This window comes from Physella acuta, unplaced genomic scaffold, assembly GCF_028476545.2.
Source record: "Physella acuta isolate Inbredline_101_S28 unplaced genomic scaffold, ASM2847654v3 ptg002191l, whole genome shotgun sequence".
NCBI classification, from domain to species: domain Eukaryota; kingdom Metazoa; phylum Mollusca; class Gastropoda; family Physidae; genus Physella; species Physella acuta.
In genome coordinates this window covers 52,492-70,695 of record NW_026733692.1, presented here as the reverse complement: position 1 = coordinate 70,695, position 18,204 = coordinate 52,492, and the positions used below count along the sequence as shown (strand labels likewise).

The window sequence follows — 18,204 nt, the reverse complement described above, 5'->3', positions numbered from 1 at the left end:
TCCTCTAGATTTAATTCCCCCTCCCCCATCGAAAGTTCTTTGTGTCCTCCAACTACCCCGTGGAAAAATGAAAGAAAAACGGACATTTAGTGTATTAACGAAATGTGCGCATTTCGATCTCTGTTTTAAATTCAACATCTAATGCTGATTTAAATTGTTTATCATTTCTGGCACATCAAAGTATTCGCTAAATACCAAAACAATTTGAAAATTATTCTGCTTGACAAAAAAAAATTCGCTATTTGGAATTTTGTTTGTTAAAACACTAAATCTTTTCATCTGCCATCATATATAACAGCTATTATATGATACATTTTTATAGGCCTATATATATATATATATATATATATATATATATATATATATATATATATATATATATATATATATATATGTGTGTGTGTGTGTTTGTGTTAGTATTATATGTATTAATCTATACAGTAAGATGATAGGTAACGAACCACAAGTCCAAGGCAGACAATTATGACTTTGACGCAGTAAATCATGTCTAGTATCCTAGTTAACCTCACAACACCTTGTAATGTTGTAGAGAGGCTAAACGAATCGAGAATGAGATTATCTTTGGCCTTCTATGAGTGTATTAATAGCTCTTTGCTGCTGTAAAAGTATTATTAATTATTTAGTACAGCCTATAAAGCATTAAGGAACACAGCCTATTTATTATCTATCCAATTGCAGTTCTTATCTTTTCTTTACAAGTGACTAGTTTCTGTTTTATTTCCTTTTTTAAAAGCTTTCTTTATCTATGAAGGTTAATATATGTGTATACTATCCTTATTCCTACAATTCGCGCTTACTTTTTTTAAAGTTTTAAATTGTGTTGTCTTTTCAATAGACTAATAAAGATGTAAAATACTTTTACTGATGTTTCTTTTATTTACTTTTAATATTTAATCATAGAGGTATGACATCATGTCTTTCATTAAGCAGTTTCTATATCCTGTTTTTTAAAATCTTAAAGTTTTATTTTATGAAAGAGGGTACGGTGTGGTTGGTCAGGATAGCGTATGATTGCGAACCCCATTGTCTTATAAGTCATAAATATCGTTTTATACGTTATTAGAAATAGTTGTAAAGATGTATATTTAAATAAAAAGAATTTACTTTATCATAATGATACGAGCCGACCCGCCACTACTTAGTTGATTTATCTTCTACTTCTCATTAATTCATAATTTGTGATTTCGACACTACACCCCCCCCCCCCCCCTCGTGTGAAAGCAGCCGTTTGTGACGATAGTTTACAAACGACAAAAAAATATCAAGCAGAAATTGTTACCTCCCTTTAGTTTCAAATCGTTTGCAAACTAAATTATCTGCCCCTAATAGCCATCACCAATTTGACCCGGCTCTACGATTGTAAACATTTGGGGTGAACCACAGCTCATCAGACGGGTGGGGGTGAGGATGGTAGCAATATGCCTGGAGAGCGAGCTAGGGGGATGCTAGGCGTGCGTACGTGGTGGTGGTGTCCCGCATGGTCCCCACGTAGAGAATTATGGATAGATAGATTATTTGATTATTTTATGCAAAATATTACATAAAAGCCTGCATTCGTCTAAATAATTACACTATTTAAATAAATGACCCAAACACAGTTGATGAATAAAAGAATATTTAATGTTCTTATTTTTCTTATTTTCAGTTAAGAAAATTGAAACCGTTTAGCTGGCAAATATAAAAAAAAAACGAGATTTGATATTAAAAAAAAAAACATCTGCCAACCCGTAGACAACGTTGTTGATGTGTTGTTTTATTAAAAAAAAAATTGTAAATTTTTTTTTTTGCTGTGAAATGTATTCATCACCAGTCCACACACATCCAGATGAGCTTGCAGATGTACCTCTCGCAGTGGAGACTTGGGTCCGGATTACTCCCTAAACATCCATAAGGACCGCGGTAACAGGGCCATATAGTAAATCTGCAGTTATGCCTCGCTGGGCATCCACCGCAAGCGTTGTTTCGATTGCTAGATGGGGTGGTAGTGGTGATAGGAATCGTGGTGGTGATGGGCTTGGTGGTGGTAGGGATGTCTGGGTTGGTCAAGGTACCACTTGCTAGATCTCTTCGTGCGAAAATCTTTAGTTTAAGACATTAGCTTAATTATAATGATGACATTGTAAGACATTATTTAATCGTTTTAATTAAAAACTCAAACGTTTAAAAAACAATCAAAATTAGATAATAACAATAAATCAAATAGGCGAATAAAAAAAAAATAAAAAGATATATGACCTATATTTTTCCCTCATACCAAATTTATGCACTAGAGCTTTTTGTAAAAAAATATAAATAAAATGACAAAACCTGTTATATAAAGGTCTTATACGTGTTTTGCTTAGAACGATAAAACCAAGCATGCGATGACGTTTAGATTTAGGTTTAGCATTATTTCGTTTTCAGATCCGGTATTGGATAAAAACTACATTTAAACAAATTTTTTTTTATTATTTTAAAAATAATCTTCTTTAAATAAAGAAAACCAATTTCAAGGTGGTTTGAACGCTTTAACAACTTTATACATCTGAACATACATTTTTTATGATACGCACTGACCTGTCTGCTCATCACATGCGACGAAGTGGTCACCACTAAAGATATCACCAACAGAATAACTAATTGCCACGAATTCATCATCTTCAACGTTGAGGATCTTCCTTTGTGTAAGTTAATCACATTAGGTTAAACATATTCTTATATAGCAAACGGATGTGACAAGTATATTATTTGTAGATATCTGATAATGTCGTATAGGGTTTCAGCCATGTGGGTGACTCACACGAAATAACGTTCCACATTTTTTTGCTTGTTTAATTAAGTAGTGCATATCAACGTCAGGCAAAGCTGATATCAACAAACGTGTTTACAGTTTGCCGGTATTCTCCAGCTTCGATTGACACGAGGATTGCGTTTGTTTTTAAATGCTGCCTTGTGGGGGAAGGGGGATTAGGGGAGGGTAAGAGGTTAGAAACTGGCTACACAATATGTTTTAGGAGCATTCTTAACAGTCGGAGTTTATATATAAATATGTATATATATATATATATATATATATATATATATATATATATATATATATATATATATATATATATAGATATATATGCACTCTCGTTCTCCGGCAATATGCGAAAATTTAAGGATGGCAGAAAAAAAGGCACAGGATGTAAGATAGTAATATATCCAGATCTCCAAATAAGTTTCGGTTAATTAACACCATTAAACGAAACGAAGATACAACTATAATATTTATTTTTTGTGGAAAGGATAATATGATTTTCTGACTCCAATCTTTATAGTTATCATATTACATGAGTGCTGATACAATTTTGTGGGGGTGTGGTGGAGTGGTGGAGTGCACGATTACTTGACTTAGTCCTCTTTGCTCCTTAAGGAACATAGGGCCTCCACCATTTCCTTCCGTTTCTTCCGATCCCCGGCTATTGATTTTGCAGCATCCCACGACATCCCTGTTGGCTTCAGTTATTCAAGAAGACTCCGCCTCCAGGTCTGTCTTGTGCGCCCTCACTTCCGCTTTCCCTGGGGGTTCTACTCAAGCGCCTGCTGTGTTACATTTGGGTGAGCCACTTCCTCCTTACTTGCGCTATCATAGCTCCTGTCTTGTCTTTCTCCATAATTCTATGTTCGGCACCACTGGCTTGACTACGTTGGGTGTTAGCCGGTGCGGCATCTCATGGTGTTACCCCCCCCCCTAAATTTTGAAGTTGGTGTCACCCCCCCCCCCTATTTTTTTCTCTGTAAATTTTGCAGTTGGTGTCACTCCTCCCTCTCGGAGTGTCACTTCTTTCCCTCCCTAGTCTGGATCGTCATTATGTACTTAAAATACTTTTTAACCCTAATTTAAAAAAAAAGATGCATTCTATATATCTTGCAATTTTTTTTGTCTTGGTGTCACCCATTAATGGTGTCACCCGGTGCGGTCCGCACCCCCGCCCCCGCCTCGCAATGCCTCTGACGATTACTAACACGTAATGTTTTAGTTGAGTTCTCTAGCTTGAGTTAGAACGACGTTCCTGAGTCTACTCAGCCCTAATGGGTACCCTACTAATCAATAACAAAAATGGGGTATCTTGATATAATAGAACATTGAAAAACAACACTAAAACCACAATTTTAACCCCAAAAGCTATCAATATATGATTTTATATTACTAAGCTCCGTTTTACATACATTTTTATTCCACGTTAATTTATACATTTCTTGATAAATTGTACACTGTGTGTGTTAAGGGAGGGAGTTACGTACAGAGATATTTCGTCCAGTATTTTTATTCCAAACCTCATAAAAGAATAGACTTGGAGTTTAATTCTCCTTACAAATTGAAACAACTTTAGCACTTTCTCTAATAAATAAATTGTGTCACAATAAAAGTCAGATCTAAGGTGATTCTTCTCAAATAGAAATCATTTAGAGGCAACGGTGCCTTTAACCAGTATAGAAATATTATTGAAGACACAAACAGAACACAGCAAGGATTCAGTTTTGTATATAACCTGTTTATTTATAGCGATTTATAAGGTTATGGTTTTAATTGACGAGCGAATGTACTGGTTATCATTGTAACAAAATATATAAAACATCAGTAGGTAAAAATTAAATAAGTTGAACTATTGGACACAGGCATATATTCTTGGCAGAAGAAGGTTTTCACCTGGGGTCGACGCAACTGTACCTCTGACCAGGGCAAGGTGATCGGACACACACGATACCTGTGTTGACACAGATTTGACCTATACGACACACGCCACACCTGGGATCGGGCTGTGGAGAGAAATATAGAAATGTGGTTAGCTCAACTGAACAATGGGTGAAGAGACGGATAGAAATGTGGTTAGCTCAACTGAACAATGGGTGAAGAGACAGATAGAAATGTGGTTAAATCAACTGAACAACAGGTGAGGAGAAAGATACAAATGTGGTTAGCTCAACTGAACAACGGGTGAAGAGACAGATAGAAATGTGGTTAACTCAACTGAACAACAGGTGAAGAGAAAGACAGAAATGTGGTTAGCTCAACTGAACAACGGGTGAAGAGAAAGATAGAAATGTGATTAGCTCAACTGATCAACAGGTGAAGAGAAAGATAGAAATGTGGTTAGGTCAAGTGAACAACAGGTGAAGGGAAAGATAGAAATGTGGTTAGCTCAACTGAACAACAGGTGAAGAGAAAGATAGAAATGTGGTTAGCTCAACTGAACAACAGGTGAAGAGAAAGATAGAAATGTGGTTAGCTCAACTGAACAACGGGTGAAGAGAAAGATAGAAATGTGGTTAGCTCAACTGAACAACGGGTGAAGAGAAAGACAGAAATGTGGTTAGCTCAACTGAACAACTGGAAACTTTTGCTAGCACTTGAGTCACGTGTCATTGACAGTTTATAACGATAGTGGAGGTGGGGGGGGGGGAAGCAAGACTTTACCCGCACCCGACATTGAACCTATGTCAGTGACGTACGACCCCCCTCCCCCCATTTCTACACTTACCCCCCCCCCCCCCCCCCAAATCACTGCAGTAGAATATTACGGAAGTAGATACGGATAGTGATAGGCTTAGAATAAGTAATGGGTAGGATAGGATTATGGTTAATGATATTGTTGGAAACAGGGGTAGGGATATGATTATAGTTGTGATTTGGAACAGGGGCAATGATAGGATAAGGATATGATTAGAGAAGGATTTCGTTGACAAATAGAGTTAGGGATAGGGAGATAGATATGCGTATGGAGATGGATAGGGATAGGTGTGACCAATATTCTGAGGATAGGGTAATGGGCAAGGGGTGTAGTTGAAAGAGGGGTTAATTGATACTAGGAGTGATGACGAGGTGGAAATGACCAGGGGGTAACTGATGGAGCGGAGTGCGGGGGAGACGAAGTGTTAGACCCAGAGAGAGGGGAGTAAGGTAGAGATAGACGGCATGTTTTGTATTGTTTATATTCTACAGTATGTAGGGTTTACATCCTATGCAATACTTAAAACCGGTAGCCTTTTTTTGCTCTACTATAAAAAGAAAATCACATTCGTCATAAAAACAAATAAGCTTGTGTTACTCAATGTTAAACAAACCCAACATGTTGTGAAACATTTGATGTTATTTTTTTTATATGTTGAGTTATCAATTATTCGTCTTATTCTTACGCCATAACATTCCCAATGTGACCATTAGTATACATTAATATTCAATCGATATATTTTAATTAGGACTACGTTCAATAACAAAGTCAACAAATGGATAAAAGTATGATCAATTAGTTATAAAAAAACTAACAAAACTACCAAGATTATGTATTGATGTAGTTACCAGATAGGTGGGAGTGTCCACGGGTGTACACAGCGGGGCACCACAAGCACTATCACAACACATCTGACCACTTGGACAATGACTGTCATCTGAGCAGAGGATTCCTCCACACACTCCAACACTGCCTGGCTCGATCACCTGTAAAATGTATCACACTCAGCATTATATGCAGGTGTACGAAAGTCATATTGGCGTAGTAAACTTCCGCTATTTACTGGCATATGTAGTTATGTGGGACGGCGTGGTCGAATTGTAGAGCTTATGACTCCTAACCCAAAAGTCTCGAGTTCGGAACCCTGGCTCTAGTCTGTAGGACGGTACTGAGTCCATCTTAACTATGATGAGCAACCGAGTCACGTTAGCGAAACAAAGACGACTGAGAGTAGTGCGGATTACACCATCCCCTCGTATTCCTAGGTCATTTAAACAGACGCCGCTTGTCTTTTGGGCACGAACGGTAATAGATGATTAACCCATAGTATTAATGTTTCTATGCATATGTATAATGGCCCTGGAGGGGGCTCGTCCTACGAATAAATTTCGATGATATCGCGGGAAAGGCGCTAAACTGGGCGCCTCAAGGAAAAATAAAGCAGGGACGGTCAAAGGAGACGTGAAGGCGCACAGCGAGGAAGCAGTGGCAGACTGTCATGGGGGACTGCCAGGAAAATTGTGGAAGACCGACAAAAGTGGAGGGAGTTTTTTTGTGTCGGTCACGTGTCTTAGGCAGAAAAGGGAAAGGAGATGATTCATATATAAGTATATGTAAGTAAAAAAGTTCCTTTTTCAAACCTGACGGTCTATAGTAGAGTTCACTTGTTTCTGTGACCTCGGCATATGAAGTGATAGTGTGGTCAGCACTATAGCCAGCAGCTTTAACTTTCCTTAACGTGAGGTAGGTACCCATCAGAGTTGGGTGGACTCAGAGATGGACTACTGATTTGAACCCGGATTCGAACTCGAGACTTACGGGTTAGCAGTCCAGCTCTTTACCGCTAGACCACTCCGTCCCCTATATGTATATGTATTACATTTTAAAATTAATATGCTGTAAAAAAAGACTTACTGGACATCTCTCAGAAGACGTCACTCTGGTTTCACAATTAGCCCCAGTGTAATCAGGTGGGCACACACAGTAGGGGGCGTCAGCTGGGGCCGTACATTGACCCCCGTTGTAACAGGGAAAGTTGGAACAGGGGTCGAGGAAGGGTAGAACTAAAAATAGAAGGAATGGAACATTAAGGTTAGTGGTTCTCATAATTGAGTGTAGATATGTGATGGTCAGCATGTTCAGTCTGTTCAGCGTAATAATCGAGTCACTCTCTAAATTGTTCATACACAATGCTATCCACACACGCACACACACACACATACACACACACACGCAGACGCGCACATACGAACATACGCACACTCACACATACACACACGAACATACACACAGGCATATAACTAGATATGTGTAACGATAAACTTAATTAGTCATTCATTTATCATTAAAATGTAAGAATAGCCTAAAAGTGTATTATAATTTGACAATTTAATGCACGAATTAAATGACAACAGTGAAATAATACATACATGCTTGGGCCTGCAATAAAAAAAAAGAAAGAGTTAAATTTAAAACATAGTTTAAAAAATAAATACTTCATAAACATTTGTATAAAAAGTATACAATATGACTAATTTTAAAACTACTTTTTATTATTTTTTCTTCATCTTATGTTTAAACCCACAACAGCATGGATTTATTATAAATCAACCACAATAGAAACTACACGTAAGTACTTTCGCTTACCTGTAAAAACAGTGTGCACACCTGAAAGGCAGAAAGCAAACATTTATTAAAATACGAAAAATCGTTTACTTAAGTAGAGGCAACTACATGTAAAATTTGTAAGTAAAGAAGAATGATCTGTCAGTATATATATATATATATATATATATATATATATATATATATATATATATATATATATATATATATATATATATATAGAGAGAGAGAGAGAGAGAGAGAGAGAGAGTGAGATAGAGAGAGAGAGACAGAGATAAACTAAATGTCGGATATATATGTATATAACCTAGCCCAAATATATATATATATATATATATATATATATATATATATATATATATATATATGTATATATGTATATATGTATATATGTATATATGTATATACATATATATATATTTCTATACTGTCAGTTACTTACTGTGACAGCACAGAGAATGAGGTATGAAGCCATTATGATGTAATGTAGATGTATAGACTGGATGCAGACAATAATTTTCTCGCCCTATTTGTACCTGTTACCTCGGTCACGTGACCTGGTACACCTCAACTTTACCTCCGGATATAAATATATCCGCGTCACCCACACGGATACTGGTGACGCACCATCCTATGTATCCTGAAATGTTGTCAACATGACCAGTGAGTCGTGGGGTCACCGAACTTGTACATTCTTGCCGTGGGGTTATGTTCACGTTACCTGTATATTTTAACGCATGTTATGCTCGTTGTAAAGAAAAAAAAGCCTCTCCGGCAATTTGTTTTGCTAATATTATGCATTGCGCAACTGTGAAACGTATTGGTTATTAATTCAATAGCTGCCCTGCGTTGACAGTTTGAAACCTTTTATCCACGTTAGCTATTATTTGACGTCAAGATTTAAGTAATTAATTGCTTCCTTTTGTAACACGTCAAATATTACAAACCTGTTCCCCTTCCCACTCGTTTTCTTAGTATAGAATATTAGTGTAAGGTGTGTGAAGACTAAATAGAGGTTGCCAGTACAATAGCTTCTTGGAAGCTTTTTAAAAGTAATTAATTGTGGCTTATAATAAACATGTTTATGGTTTTGTTTACAATTCATGTAAATGTAACTTCTCATGTTAACATTTGTTTATAACGATTGTGATCTGTTTATGAAATGTGATATTGTAGTGACTTTGTTACTACGATGTCATGTTTGGTTGTTTATAACATTTGATTATAGCAACTGTGATGTGTTTGTGAAATGTGGATATTTGAAATTGTAGTTACTTTGTTACTACAAGGACATGTTGTTAGGTGTTCAGTGTTTATGACAAGTTTTTTATTTTTTTATTTTTTTTGCGGTGGTTTAATTGATGGCCGAATGCAGATATTTATACTTTTCGAATACTCATTTTAATATTAGTGGTACTTGGATTTTAAAAGTGAATTTTTTTAAATAAAAAAAAAACCCACTGTTTTCGTCTTTTTATTTTAATTTTAAGCTAGCTTTCTGCAGAAGTTGATCCATTTTTAATAACTTTACTATATGTCAAATTCATTTCCTTTAAGCACTATCCTCTATAGTAACCTAAGCAAGTTAAACAGTTTCACATAGTTTTTATTAAATGCAACATGCATAATCAAATAATAAAAAATATATAGTACGTTTCTTTAAAAAAAATGTCGGATACCAATAGTTTACATTTGCCTTTGTCTAAATATGTGTAACCAGGGTCTCGAACCGGGAGCGTTTAGATGAGCAACCATACGCTCTCCCGCCAGACCACGCTGCCCCCGCAATTATTGTGGTTTATTTTGTAATCAATACAACTTAACTGCACGTTTTATAACATTTATCAATTTAAAAAAAAATTAAATTTAGTAGGTTAAAAACAACAACACGCCAACATTATCTTAGTCACTTTGCCTAATTAGGCACAAAAAAGCACTATGATTCTACATTTGTCTAAGAATTTAAAAAAAAATTAAATACTGTAATAAAACCCACAAAGCGATCTGTAATGTGGTTATAGCGAATGAGTGAAGGGGGTGAAAGGGGTGAATGTTGTTTGTACGTAGTAACCTGTTTTTTTCAGACTTTTTCTCGGGGGAGGGGGTGGGAATCGGACCCTGGTAGACTTTTTTCGAAGAGATTCCTGAAAGAAACTCTGGTCCCGTCCCCTAGTGTTTACCCCTCGTGTTGTGAGCTGTCTTAATCACGTGGTCATAGTCCGGTTTGTACTTGCTGTGTAAAAGTATAAAAGCTCTGTGTTAGCGTTCTTTGCTCGCATCAGTACAGCACTTTACATCAATCAGGTTGGTGTAGGTTGGCGTAGGTTGGCGTAGGTTGGCGTAGGTTGGTGTAGGTTGGCGTAGGTTGGTGTAGGCTGGTGTAGGCTGGTGTAGGCTGGTGTAGGCTGGTGTGGGCTGGTGTGGGCTGGTGTGGGCTGGTGTGGGCTGGTGTGGGCTGGTGTGGGCTGGTGCGGGCTGGTGCGGGCTGGTGCGGGCTGGTGCGGGCTGGTGCGGGCTGGTGCGGGCTGGTGCGGGCTGGTGCGGGCTGGTGCGGGCTGGTGCGGGCTGGTGCGGGCTGGTGCGGGCTGGTGCGGGCTGGTGCGGGCTGGTGCGGGCTGGTGCGGGCTGGTGCGGGCTGGTGCGGGCTGGTGCGGGCTGGTGCGGGCTGGTGCGGGCTGGTGCGGGCTGGTGCGGGCTGGTGCGGGCTGGTGCGGGCTGGTGCGGGCTGGTGCGGGCTGGTGCGGGCTGGTGCGGGCTGGTGCGGGCTGGTGCGGGTTGGTCTGGGTTGGTGTGGGTTAGTGTGGGTTAGTGTGGGTTAGTGTGGGTTAGTGTGGGTTAGTTTGGGTTAGCGTGGGTTAGCGTGGGTTAGCGTAGGTTAGCGTAGGTTAGCGTAGGCTAGCGTAGGTTAGCGTAGGTTAGCGTAGGTTAGCGTAGGTTAGCGTAGGTTAGTGTAGGTTAGTGTAGGTTAGCGCTGGGCACTTTAGTTCGGTGGCCACTGTATCCTAGGTTGGTGTTTTACTTTTGTGAATTGTGTCCAGCTATAATTTCGTATTGTGACTTTGTTTTATTTAGTCTTGTGTTCTGTAACACGTTTGTTGTTGTTTGTCTTAAATATTTGTGCGACTCACTTGGTCACCCGTAACGTCGTGTCATTGTGTTCACAACATAGGTCTACATAGACATCTACGTCACAGAAGCTTGATGTGTTACGACAGATCTTTATTGGATATTTTGCCTGGATATGTTATCTGGGTGATCTGTCGTAAACATCAGAGGATAAGTGAAGATCGGGGTTAATTAACGCAAAAGTGAGTGGGGGAGTACTTTCCTACATATTTAAGTTATTGGGGGTAAGAATCGCAGAAATATAGCATTTCTGTGTTTTAAAACCTTTTGATGAACTTTTATTTAAGAAACAATATTTAAACACACACACACACAAACACACATAAATAAATAACGCTATTTTTTGTTTCTGTATCTTTTTTTTTCTCTAAGCCATTGTTTCTTTAAACATTCGTTTCGCAAAATGACCATCAACCGCTAAAATAGTAGGGTAGGCACATGGGGATGGGCTTGCAGACGTACTGTTCACAGTTTAGACTTGGGTCGGGCACATGATTAAAACACTCGCTAGGACCTCGGTAACACGGCGGGATTATTGAGAGGCAGATCTGCCCTCCTGGGCACCCGTGGCATTCGTCGTTTGGGTCGCTGGGTGGGTATATGGTGGTACTGTGGGGCTCAGTAGTTGTTTTGGGAGGTTCCAGGGTGGTCAAATCATCACTTGGTTGGTCAGCCTGAGTTAAAAATGATAAGAACCAATAAAAAAAAACTAAATTAAATTAAATTAAATTAAATAATTGTAATTTTTTACGACTATGAATATAGTTTCTACCTAAAAAAATGCACCGACAACACCTTAGATATAGGTCATCTATATGTGGGACCCATGCGGATCAAAGCAACAAAGATGTGAGAGATTCATCGGCTTTTGTGCCCACTGTACACATTAGTAAATTATCTGAAATTTTCCGCCAAGAAGCAATGCCGATTGCAGACTTTTTTATATTGGCAGACCACAACGTCGAGGTCGAAGACAAACTACGTTTCTACTTGATATGTGGAACATGCACACACGTGCTGAAGACCATATGCGAAAATCAAATAACTCAGTTGAAGGCTGGCACAGAAGTTTCAAATCCAACAAGGGTTGTTGCCAACTAAATATTAGGAAATAATATTGACTTTATTAAAAGTAGTCTAGTGGTCTAGCGGTAGTGAGCTGGACTGCTAACCCGTGCGGTAGAGAGCTGGATTTTGTAGACCGTCCCTGAGTCCGCCCAACTCTGATGGGTACCTAACTCACGTTAGGGAAAGTAAAGGCGGCTGGGCATAGTGCTGACCACACTATCTATTTATTTTCTTCGGGTTTTTAATGGATAATTTAAGTCTATTAATCAGTATGTTCATTTAATATGATGTTAGGTTGAATAATAATGTATATAATTTAGTTTTACTAATATGTATTGGTAGCCTATGTTATTTTAAATGTGCGGGATTTTTAGCTATTAAGTTATTTCTTTGCTTTGTCATTAGTATCGTTCGACGTGTAGTAAAGAAAATTTCGTTTTTACCAATAACTATTTTATATAATATTTTTTATGAAACAAGTGCAACATTAAAATATATATAGGCCTATAATTCACGTGTAACGGGTACCGACGGCTAGTGAATTTATAAAGTACTAATAATTTTCCGCACTAGTATACACATGTTGTTTGCCATTCTCTTGGTGCGCATTTTTTTTTCTCCTACGAGATTCTATTCTATTTAAAAAGTTTAAGTAACTAAAAATTCATTAAAAAAATCATGTCTAAATCTTGCACTGCCATCGCCCGTAGTGTTATATAAGAATATTCGAGAAAGTTTAGGGGAGATCACTCCCGGTTAATTTTTAATGAGTTACTCCAAGGATTAAATATGTTATATAATTATTTGTGATTTTAGTAACGCTAGTCATTTTCAAAGTGACTAAAACAACTTTACAAAAATATGCTCATCCTAGACGCATTTACAATATTATAAAACACACATACCTGTCTGCTCATCACATGCGATGAAGCGGTCACCACTAAAGATGTCACCAACAAAACAACGAATTGCCACGAATTCATCATCTTAAGCATTAAGGATCTTCTTTTGTTTCAGTTAATCATTTAAGGTTACACTGATCTTATATAGGAAACGGATCCGACCGTGAACGTGTTTGTGGGTATCTGATATGTCGTATAGGATTTCATCCATGTGGGGGACTCACACGCCATAAGGTTTCCGTTTTGCTTGTTTAAGTAGTGTAGTTTAACATCAGGCAAAGTTGATATCAACAAACGTGTTTACAGTTTGACGATATTCTCTAGCTTCGATTGACAAGTGAATTGTGTTTGTTTTGAAATGCTGCTAGGGGTTAAAAACTGGCTACACAATAAGTTTTGGATCGCATTTTTAATAGTCGATGTTTATATATATATATATATATATATATATATATATATATATATATATATATGTATATATGACAGAAAACAAAGGGAAAAGTAATATAGGAAAATATCCAGATCGTAAATTAAATTACGGTTAATTAACATAATCAATCTTTGCTGCTCTAATCGAAAATACAACTACAATATTTATTCTCTGTGGAAAGGACAAAATGAACTGAATTCATTCTTTTCTAGTAATCATATTAAATAAGTCTGATACCATTTTAGAGGAGTAGGGGGTGTGGTCGAGAGGTAGAATGCACGATTACGAACACGTACGTTTTTAGTTCGGTTCTCCAGCTTGAGTTAGCACGACGTACCTGAGTCTACTCAGCAGTAATGGGTACTCTACTAATCAGTAACAAAAATGGGGTATGGGGATCTAATAAAACATTGAAAAACTAAACTGAAAACATAATTTTAAATCCAAAGCTAGCAATAGATGCTTTTATATATCACTGAGCATCGTTTTACATACATTTTTTCAAAGCTAATTTATATATTTCTTGATACCTTACACATTGTATGTGTGAAGGCTGGGAGTTACGTACAGAGAGATTTTTCCAGGTTTTTTTTTAAATTCCAAACCTCATAAAGAATAAAAACAGTTAGGACTTGGAATATAATTCTCCTTTCAAAATGAAACCACTCTAATAATTATCTAATAAATCAAATGTGTTATATTGAACGCCAAGATCTAATGTTATTCTTCTCAGATAGAAATCATTTACAACGCAACGGAGCAGTTAACCAGTCTAGAAATATTATTGAAGACACAAACAGAACACAGCAAGGATTGAATTTTGTATATAACCTGTTTATTTATAGCGATTTATAAGGTTATGGTTTTAATTGACGAGCGAATGTACTGTTTATCATTGTAACAAAATATATAAAACATCAGTAGATAAAAATTAAATAAGTTGAACTATTGGACACAGGCATACATTCTTGGCAGAAGAATGTTTTCACCTGGGGTCGACGCACCTGTACCTCTGACCAGGGCAAGGTGATCGGACACACACGATTCCTGTGTTGACACAGATTTGACCTTTACGACACACGCCGCACCTGGGATTGGGCTGTGGAGAGAAAGATAGAAATGTGGTTAGCTCAACTGAACAACGGGTGAAGAGAAAGATAGAAATGTGGTTAGCTCAACTGAACAACGGGTGAAGAGACAGATAGAAATGTGGTTAAATCAACTGAACAACAGGTGAGGAGAAAGATACAAATGTGGTTAGCTCAACTGAACAACGGGTGAAGAGACAGATAGAAATGTGGTTAACTCAACTGAACAACAGGTGAAGAGAAAGACAGAAATGTGGTTAGCTCAACTGAACAACGGGTGAAGAGAAAGATAGAAATGTGGTTAGCTCAACTGATCAACAGGTGAAGAGAAAGATAGAAATGTGGTTAGGTCAAGTGAACAACAGGTGAAGGGAAAGATAGAAATGTGGTTAGCTCAACTGAACAACAGGTGAAGAGAAAGATAGAAATGTGGTTAGCTCAACTGAACAACAGGTGAAGAGAAAGATAGAAATGTGATTAGCTCAACTGATCAACAGGTGAAGAGAAAGATAGAAATGTGGTTAGGTCAAGTGAACAACAGGTGAAGGGAAAGATAGAAATGTGGTTAGCTCAACTGAACAACAGGTGAAGAGAAAGATAGAAATGTGGTTAGCTCAACTGAACAACAGGTGAAGAGAAAGATAGAAATGTGGTTAGCTCAACTGAACAACGGGTGAAGAGAAAGATAGAAATGTGGTTAGCTCAACTGAACAACGGGTGAAGAGAAAGACAGAAATGTGGTTAGCTCAACTGAACAACTGGAAACTTTTGCTAGCACTTGAGTCACGTGTCATTGACAGTTTATAACGATAGTGGAGGTGGGGGGGGGGGAAGCAAGACTTTACCCGCACCCGACATTGAACCTATGTCAGTGACGTACGACCCCCCTCCCCCCATTTCTACACTTACCCCCCCCCCCCCCCCAAATCACTGCAGTAGAATATTACGGAAGTAGATACGGATAGTGATAGGCTTAGAATAAGTAATGGGTAGGATAGGATTATGGTTAATGATATTGTTGGAAACAGGGGTAGGGATATGATTATAGTTGTGATTTGGAACAGGGGCAATGATAGGATAAGGATATGATTAGAGAAGGATTTCGTTGACAAATAGAGTTAGGGATAGGGAGATAGATATGCGTATGGAGATGGATAGGGATAGGTGTGACCAATATTCTGAGGATAGGGTAATGGGCAAGGGGTGTAGTTGAAAGAGGGGTTAATTGATACTAGGAGTGATGACGAGGTGGAAATGACCAGGGGGTAACTGATGGAGCGGAGTGCGGGGGAGACGAAGTGTTAGACCCAGAGAGAGGGGAGTAAGGTAGAGATAGACGGCATGTTTTGTATTGTTTATATTCTACAGTATGTAGGGTTTACATCCTATGCAATACTTAAAACCGGTAGCCTTTTTTTGCTCTACTATAAAAAGAAAATCACATTCGTCATAAAAACAAATAAGCTTGTGTTACTCAATGTTAAACAAACCCAACATGTTGTGAAACATTTGATGTTATTTTTTTTATATGTTGAGTTATCAATTATTCGTCTTATTCTTACGCCATAACATTCCCAATGTGACCATTAGTATACATTAATATTCAATCGATATATTTTAATTAGGACTACGTTCAATAACAAAGTCAACAAATGGATAAAAGTATGATCAATTAGTTATAAAAAAACTAACAAAACTACCAAGATTATGTATTGATGTAGTTACCAGATAGGTGGGAGTGTCCACGGGTGTACACAGCGGGGCACCACAAGCACTATCACAACACATCTGACCACTTGGACAATGACTGTCATCTGAGCAGAGGATTCCTCCACACACTCCAACACTGCCTGGCTCGATCACCTGTAAAATGTATCACACTCAGCATTATATGCAGGTGTACGAAAGTCATATTGGCGTAGTAAACTTCCGCTATTTACTGGCATATGTAGTTATGTGGGACGGCGTGGTCGAATTGTAGAGCTTATGACTCCTAACCCAAAAGTCTCGAGTTCGGAACCCTGGCTCTAGTCTGTAGGACGGTACTGAGTCCATCTTAACTATGATGAGCAACCGAGTCACGTTAGCGAAACAAAGACGACTGAGAGTAGTGCGGATTACACCATCCCCTCGTATTCCTAGGTCATTTAAACAGACGCCGCTTGTCTTTTGGGCACGAACGGTAATAGATGATTAACCCATAGTATTAATGTTTCTATGCATATGTATAATGGCCCTGGAGGGGGCTCGTCCTACGAATAAATTTCGATGATATCGCGGGAAAGGCGCTAAACTGGGCGCCTCAAGGAAAAATAAAGCAGGGACGGTCAAAGGAGACGTGAAGGCGCACAGCGAGGAAGCAGTGGCAGACTGTCATGGGGGACTGCCAGGAAAATTGTGGAAGACCGACAAAAGTGGAGGGAGTTTTTTTGTGTCGGTCACGTGTCTTAGGCAGAAAAGGGAAAGGAGATGATTCATATATAAGTATATGTAAGTAAAAAAGTTCCTTTTTCAAACCTGACGGTCTATAGTAGAGTTCACTTGTTTCTGTGACCTCGGCATATGAAGTGATAGTGTGGTCAGCACTATAGCCAGCAGCTTTAACTTTCCTTAACGTGAGGTAGGTACCCATCAGAGTTGGGTGGACTCAGAGATGGTCTACTGATTTGAACCCGGATTCGAACTCGAGACTTACGGGTTAGCAGTGCAGCTCTTTACCGCTAGACCACTCCGTCCCCTATATGTATATGTATTACATTTTAAAATTAATATGCTGTAAAAAAAGACTTACTGGACATCTCTCAGAAGACGTCACTCTGGTTTCACAATTAGCCCCAGTGTAATCAGGTGGGCACACACAGTAGGGGGCGTCAGCTGGGGCCGTACATTGACCCCCGTTGTAACAGGGAAAGTTGGAACAGGGGTCGAGGAAGGGTAGAACTAAAAATAGAAGGAATGGAACATTAAGGTTAGTGGTTCTCATAATTGAGTGTAGATATGTGATGGTCAGCATGTTCAGTCTGTTCAGCGTAATAATCGAGTCACTCTCTAAATTGTTCATACACAATGCTATCCACACACGCACACTCACACACACATACACACACACACACGCAGACGCGCACATACGAACATACGCACACTCAAACATACACACACGAACACACACACAGGCATATAACTAGATATGTGTAACGATAAACTTAATTAGTCATTGATTTATCATTAAAATGTAAGAATAGCCTAAAAGTGTATTATAATTTGACAATTTAATGCACGAATTAAATGACAACAGTGAAATAATACATACATGCTTGGGCCTGCAATAAATAAAACGAAAGAATTAAATTTAAAACATAGTTTGTAAAATAAATACTTCATAAACATTTGTATAAAAAGTATACAATATGACTAATTTTAAAACTACTTTTTATTATTTTTTCTTCATCTTATGTTTAAACCCACAACAG

The 18,204-nt window shown here is 38.2% G+C and overlaps 3 protein-coding genes and 1 long non-coding RNA gene across 4 annotated transcripts; all 4 read right to left on the bottom strand.

Annotated features, from left to right (window-relative positions):
- Nucleotides 1-1,623: 1,623 nt before the first annotated feature.
- Nucleotides 1,624-2,689, bottom strand: LOC131932507 (uncharacterized). The gene is made up of 2 exons (XR_009384594.1): nucleotides 2,578-2,689; nucleotides 1,624-2,100 (listed from the first exon to the last, which is right to left on the bottom strand). It is a non-coding gene; the product is annotated as an uncharacterized LOC131932507 (long non-coding RNA).
- A 1,866-nt stretch (nucleotides 2,690-4,555) lies between these two features.
- Nucleotides 4,556-7,601, bottom strand: LOC131932516 (delta-like protein 1). Its single transcript, XM_059289436.1, has 3 exons — nucleotides 7,410-7,601; nucleotides 6,344-6,481; nucleotides 4,556-4,803 (listed from the first exon to the last, which is right to left on the bottom strand). Exons 1-3 carry the CDS (start codon nucleotides 7,599-7,601, stop codon nucleotides 4,690-4,692), a joined length of 444 nt encoding a protein of 147 aa, XP_059145419.1. The 3' UTR covers nucleotides 4,556-4,689.
- Nucleotides 7,602-11,599: 3,998 nt separating this feature from the next.
- Nucleotides 11,600-13,327, bottom strand: LOC131932509 (uncharacterized). Its single transcript, XM_059289431.1, has 2 exons — nucleotides 13,220-13,327; nucleotides 11,600-11,920 (listed from the first exon to the last, which is right to left on the bottom strand). The coding sequence occupies exons 1-2, from the start codon at nucleotides 13,307-13,309 to the stop codon at nucleotides 11,657-11,659; spliced, it is 354 nt and encodes a 117-aa protein (XP_059145414.1). The 5' UTR covers nucleotides 13,310-13,327; the 3' UTR covers nucleotides 11,600-11,656.
- Nucleotides 13,328-14,514: 1,187 nt separating this feature from the next.
- LOC131932515 (delta-like protein 1) lies at nucleotides 14,515-17,717 on the bottom strand. Its single transcript, XM_059289434.1, has 3 exons — nucleotides 17,526-17,717; nucleotides 16,460-16,597; nucleotides 14,515-14,745 (listed from the first exon to the last, which is right to left on the bottom strand). The coding sequence occupies exons 1-3, from the start codon at nucleotides 17,715-17,717 to the stop codon at nucleotides 14,632-14,634; spliced, it is 444 nt and encodes a 147-aa protein (XP_059145417.1). The 3' UTR covers nucleotides 14,515-14,631.
- Nucleotides 17,718-18,204: the final 487 nt, after the last annotated feature.

Bases quoted from the DNA above. Each gene is read 5' to 3' on its own strand.
- LOC131932516 (XM_059289436.1), bottom strand. From the start codon at position 7,601: ATGAGAACCACTAACCTTAATGTTCCATTCCTTCTATTTTTAGTTCTA. The intron at 6,482-7,409 runs GTAAGTCTTTTT...TACATTTTACAG, and splicing joins CGTCTTCTGAGAGATGTCCA to GTGATCGAGCCAGGCAGTGT. The intron at 4,804-6,343 runs GTAACTACATCA...TTCTCTCCACAG, and splicing joins TGGACACTCCCACCTATCTG to CCCGATCCCAGGTGTGGCGT.
- LOC131932509 (XM_059289431.1), bottom strand. From the start codon at position 13,309: ATGCTTAAGATGATGAATTCGTGGCAATTCGTTGTTTTGTTGGTGACA. The intron at 11,921-13,219 runs GTATGTGTGTTT...TTTTTAACTCAG, and splicing joins CGCATGTGATGAGCAGACAG to GCTGACCAACCAAGTGATGA.
- LOC131932515 (XM_059289434.1), bottom strand. From the start codon at position 17,717: ATGAGAACCACTAACCTTAATGTTCCATTCCTTCTATTTTTAGTTCTA. The intron at 16,598-17,525 runs GTAAGTCTTTTT...TACATTTTACAG, and splicing joins CGTCTTCTGAGAGATGTCCA to GTGATCGAGCCAGGCAGTGT. The intron at 14,746-16,459 runs GTAACTACATCA...TTCTCTCCACAG, and splicing joins TGGACACTCCCACCTATCTG to CCCAATCCCAGGTGCGGCGT.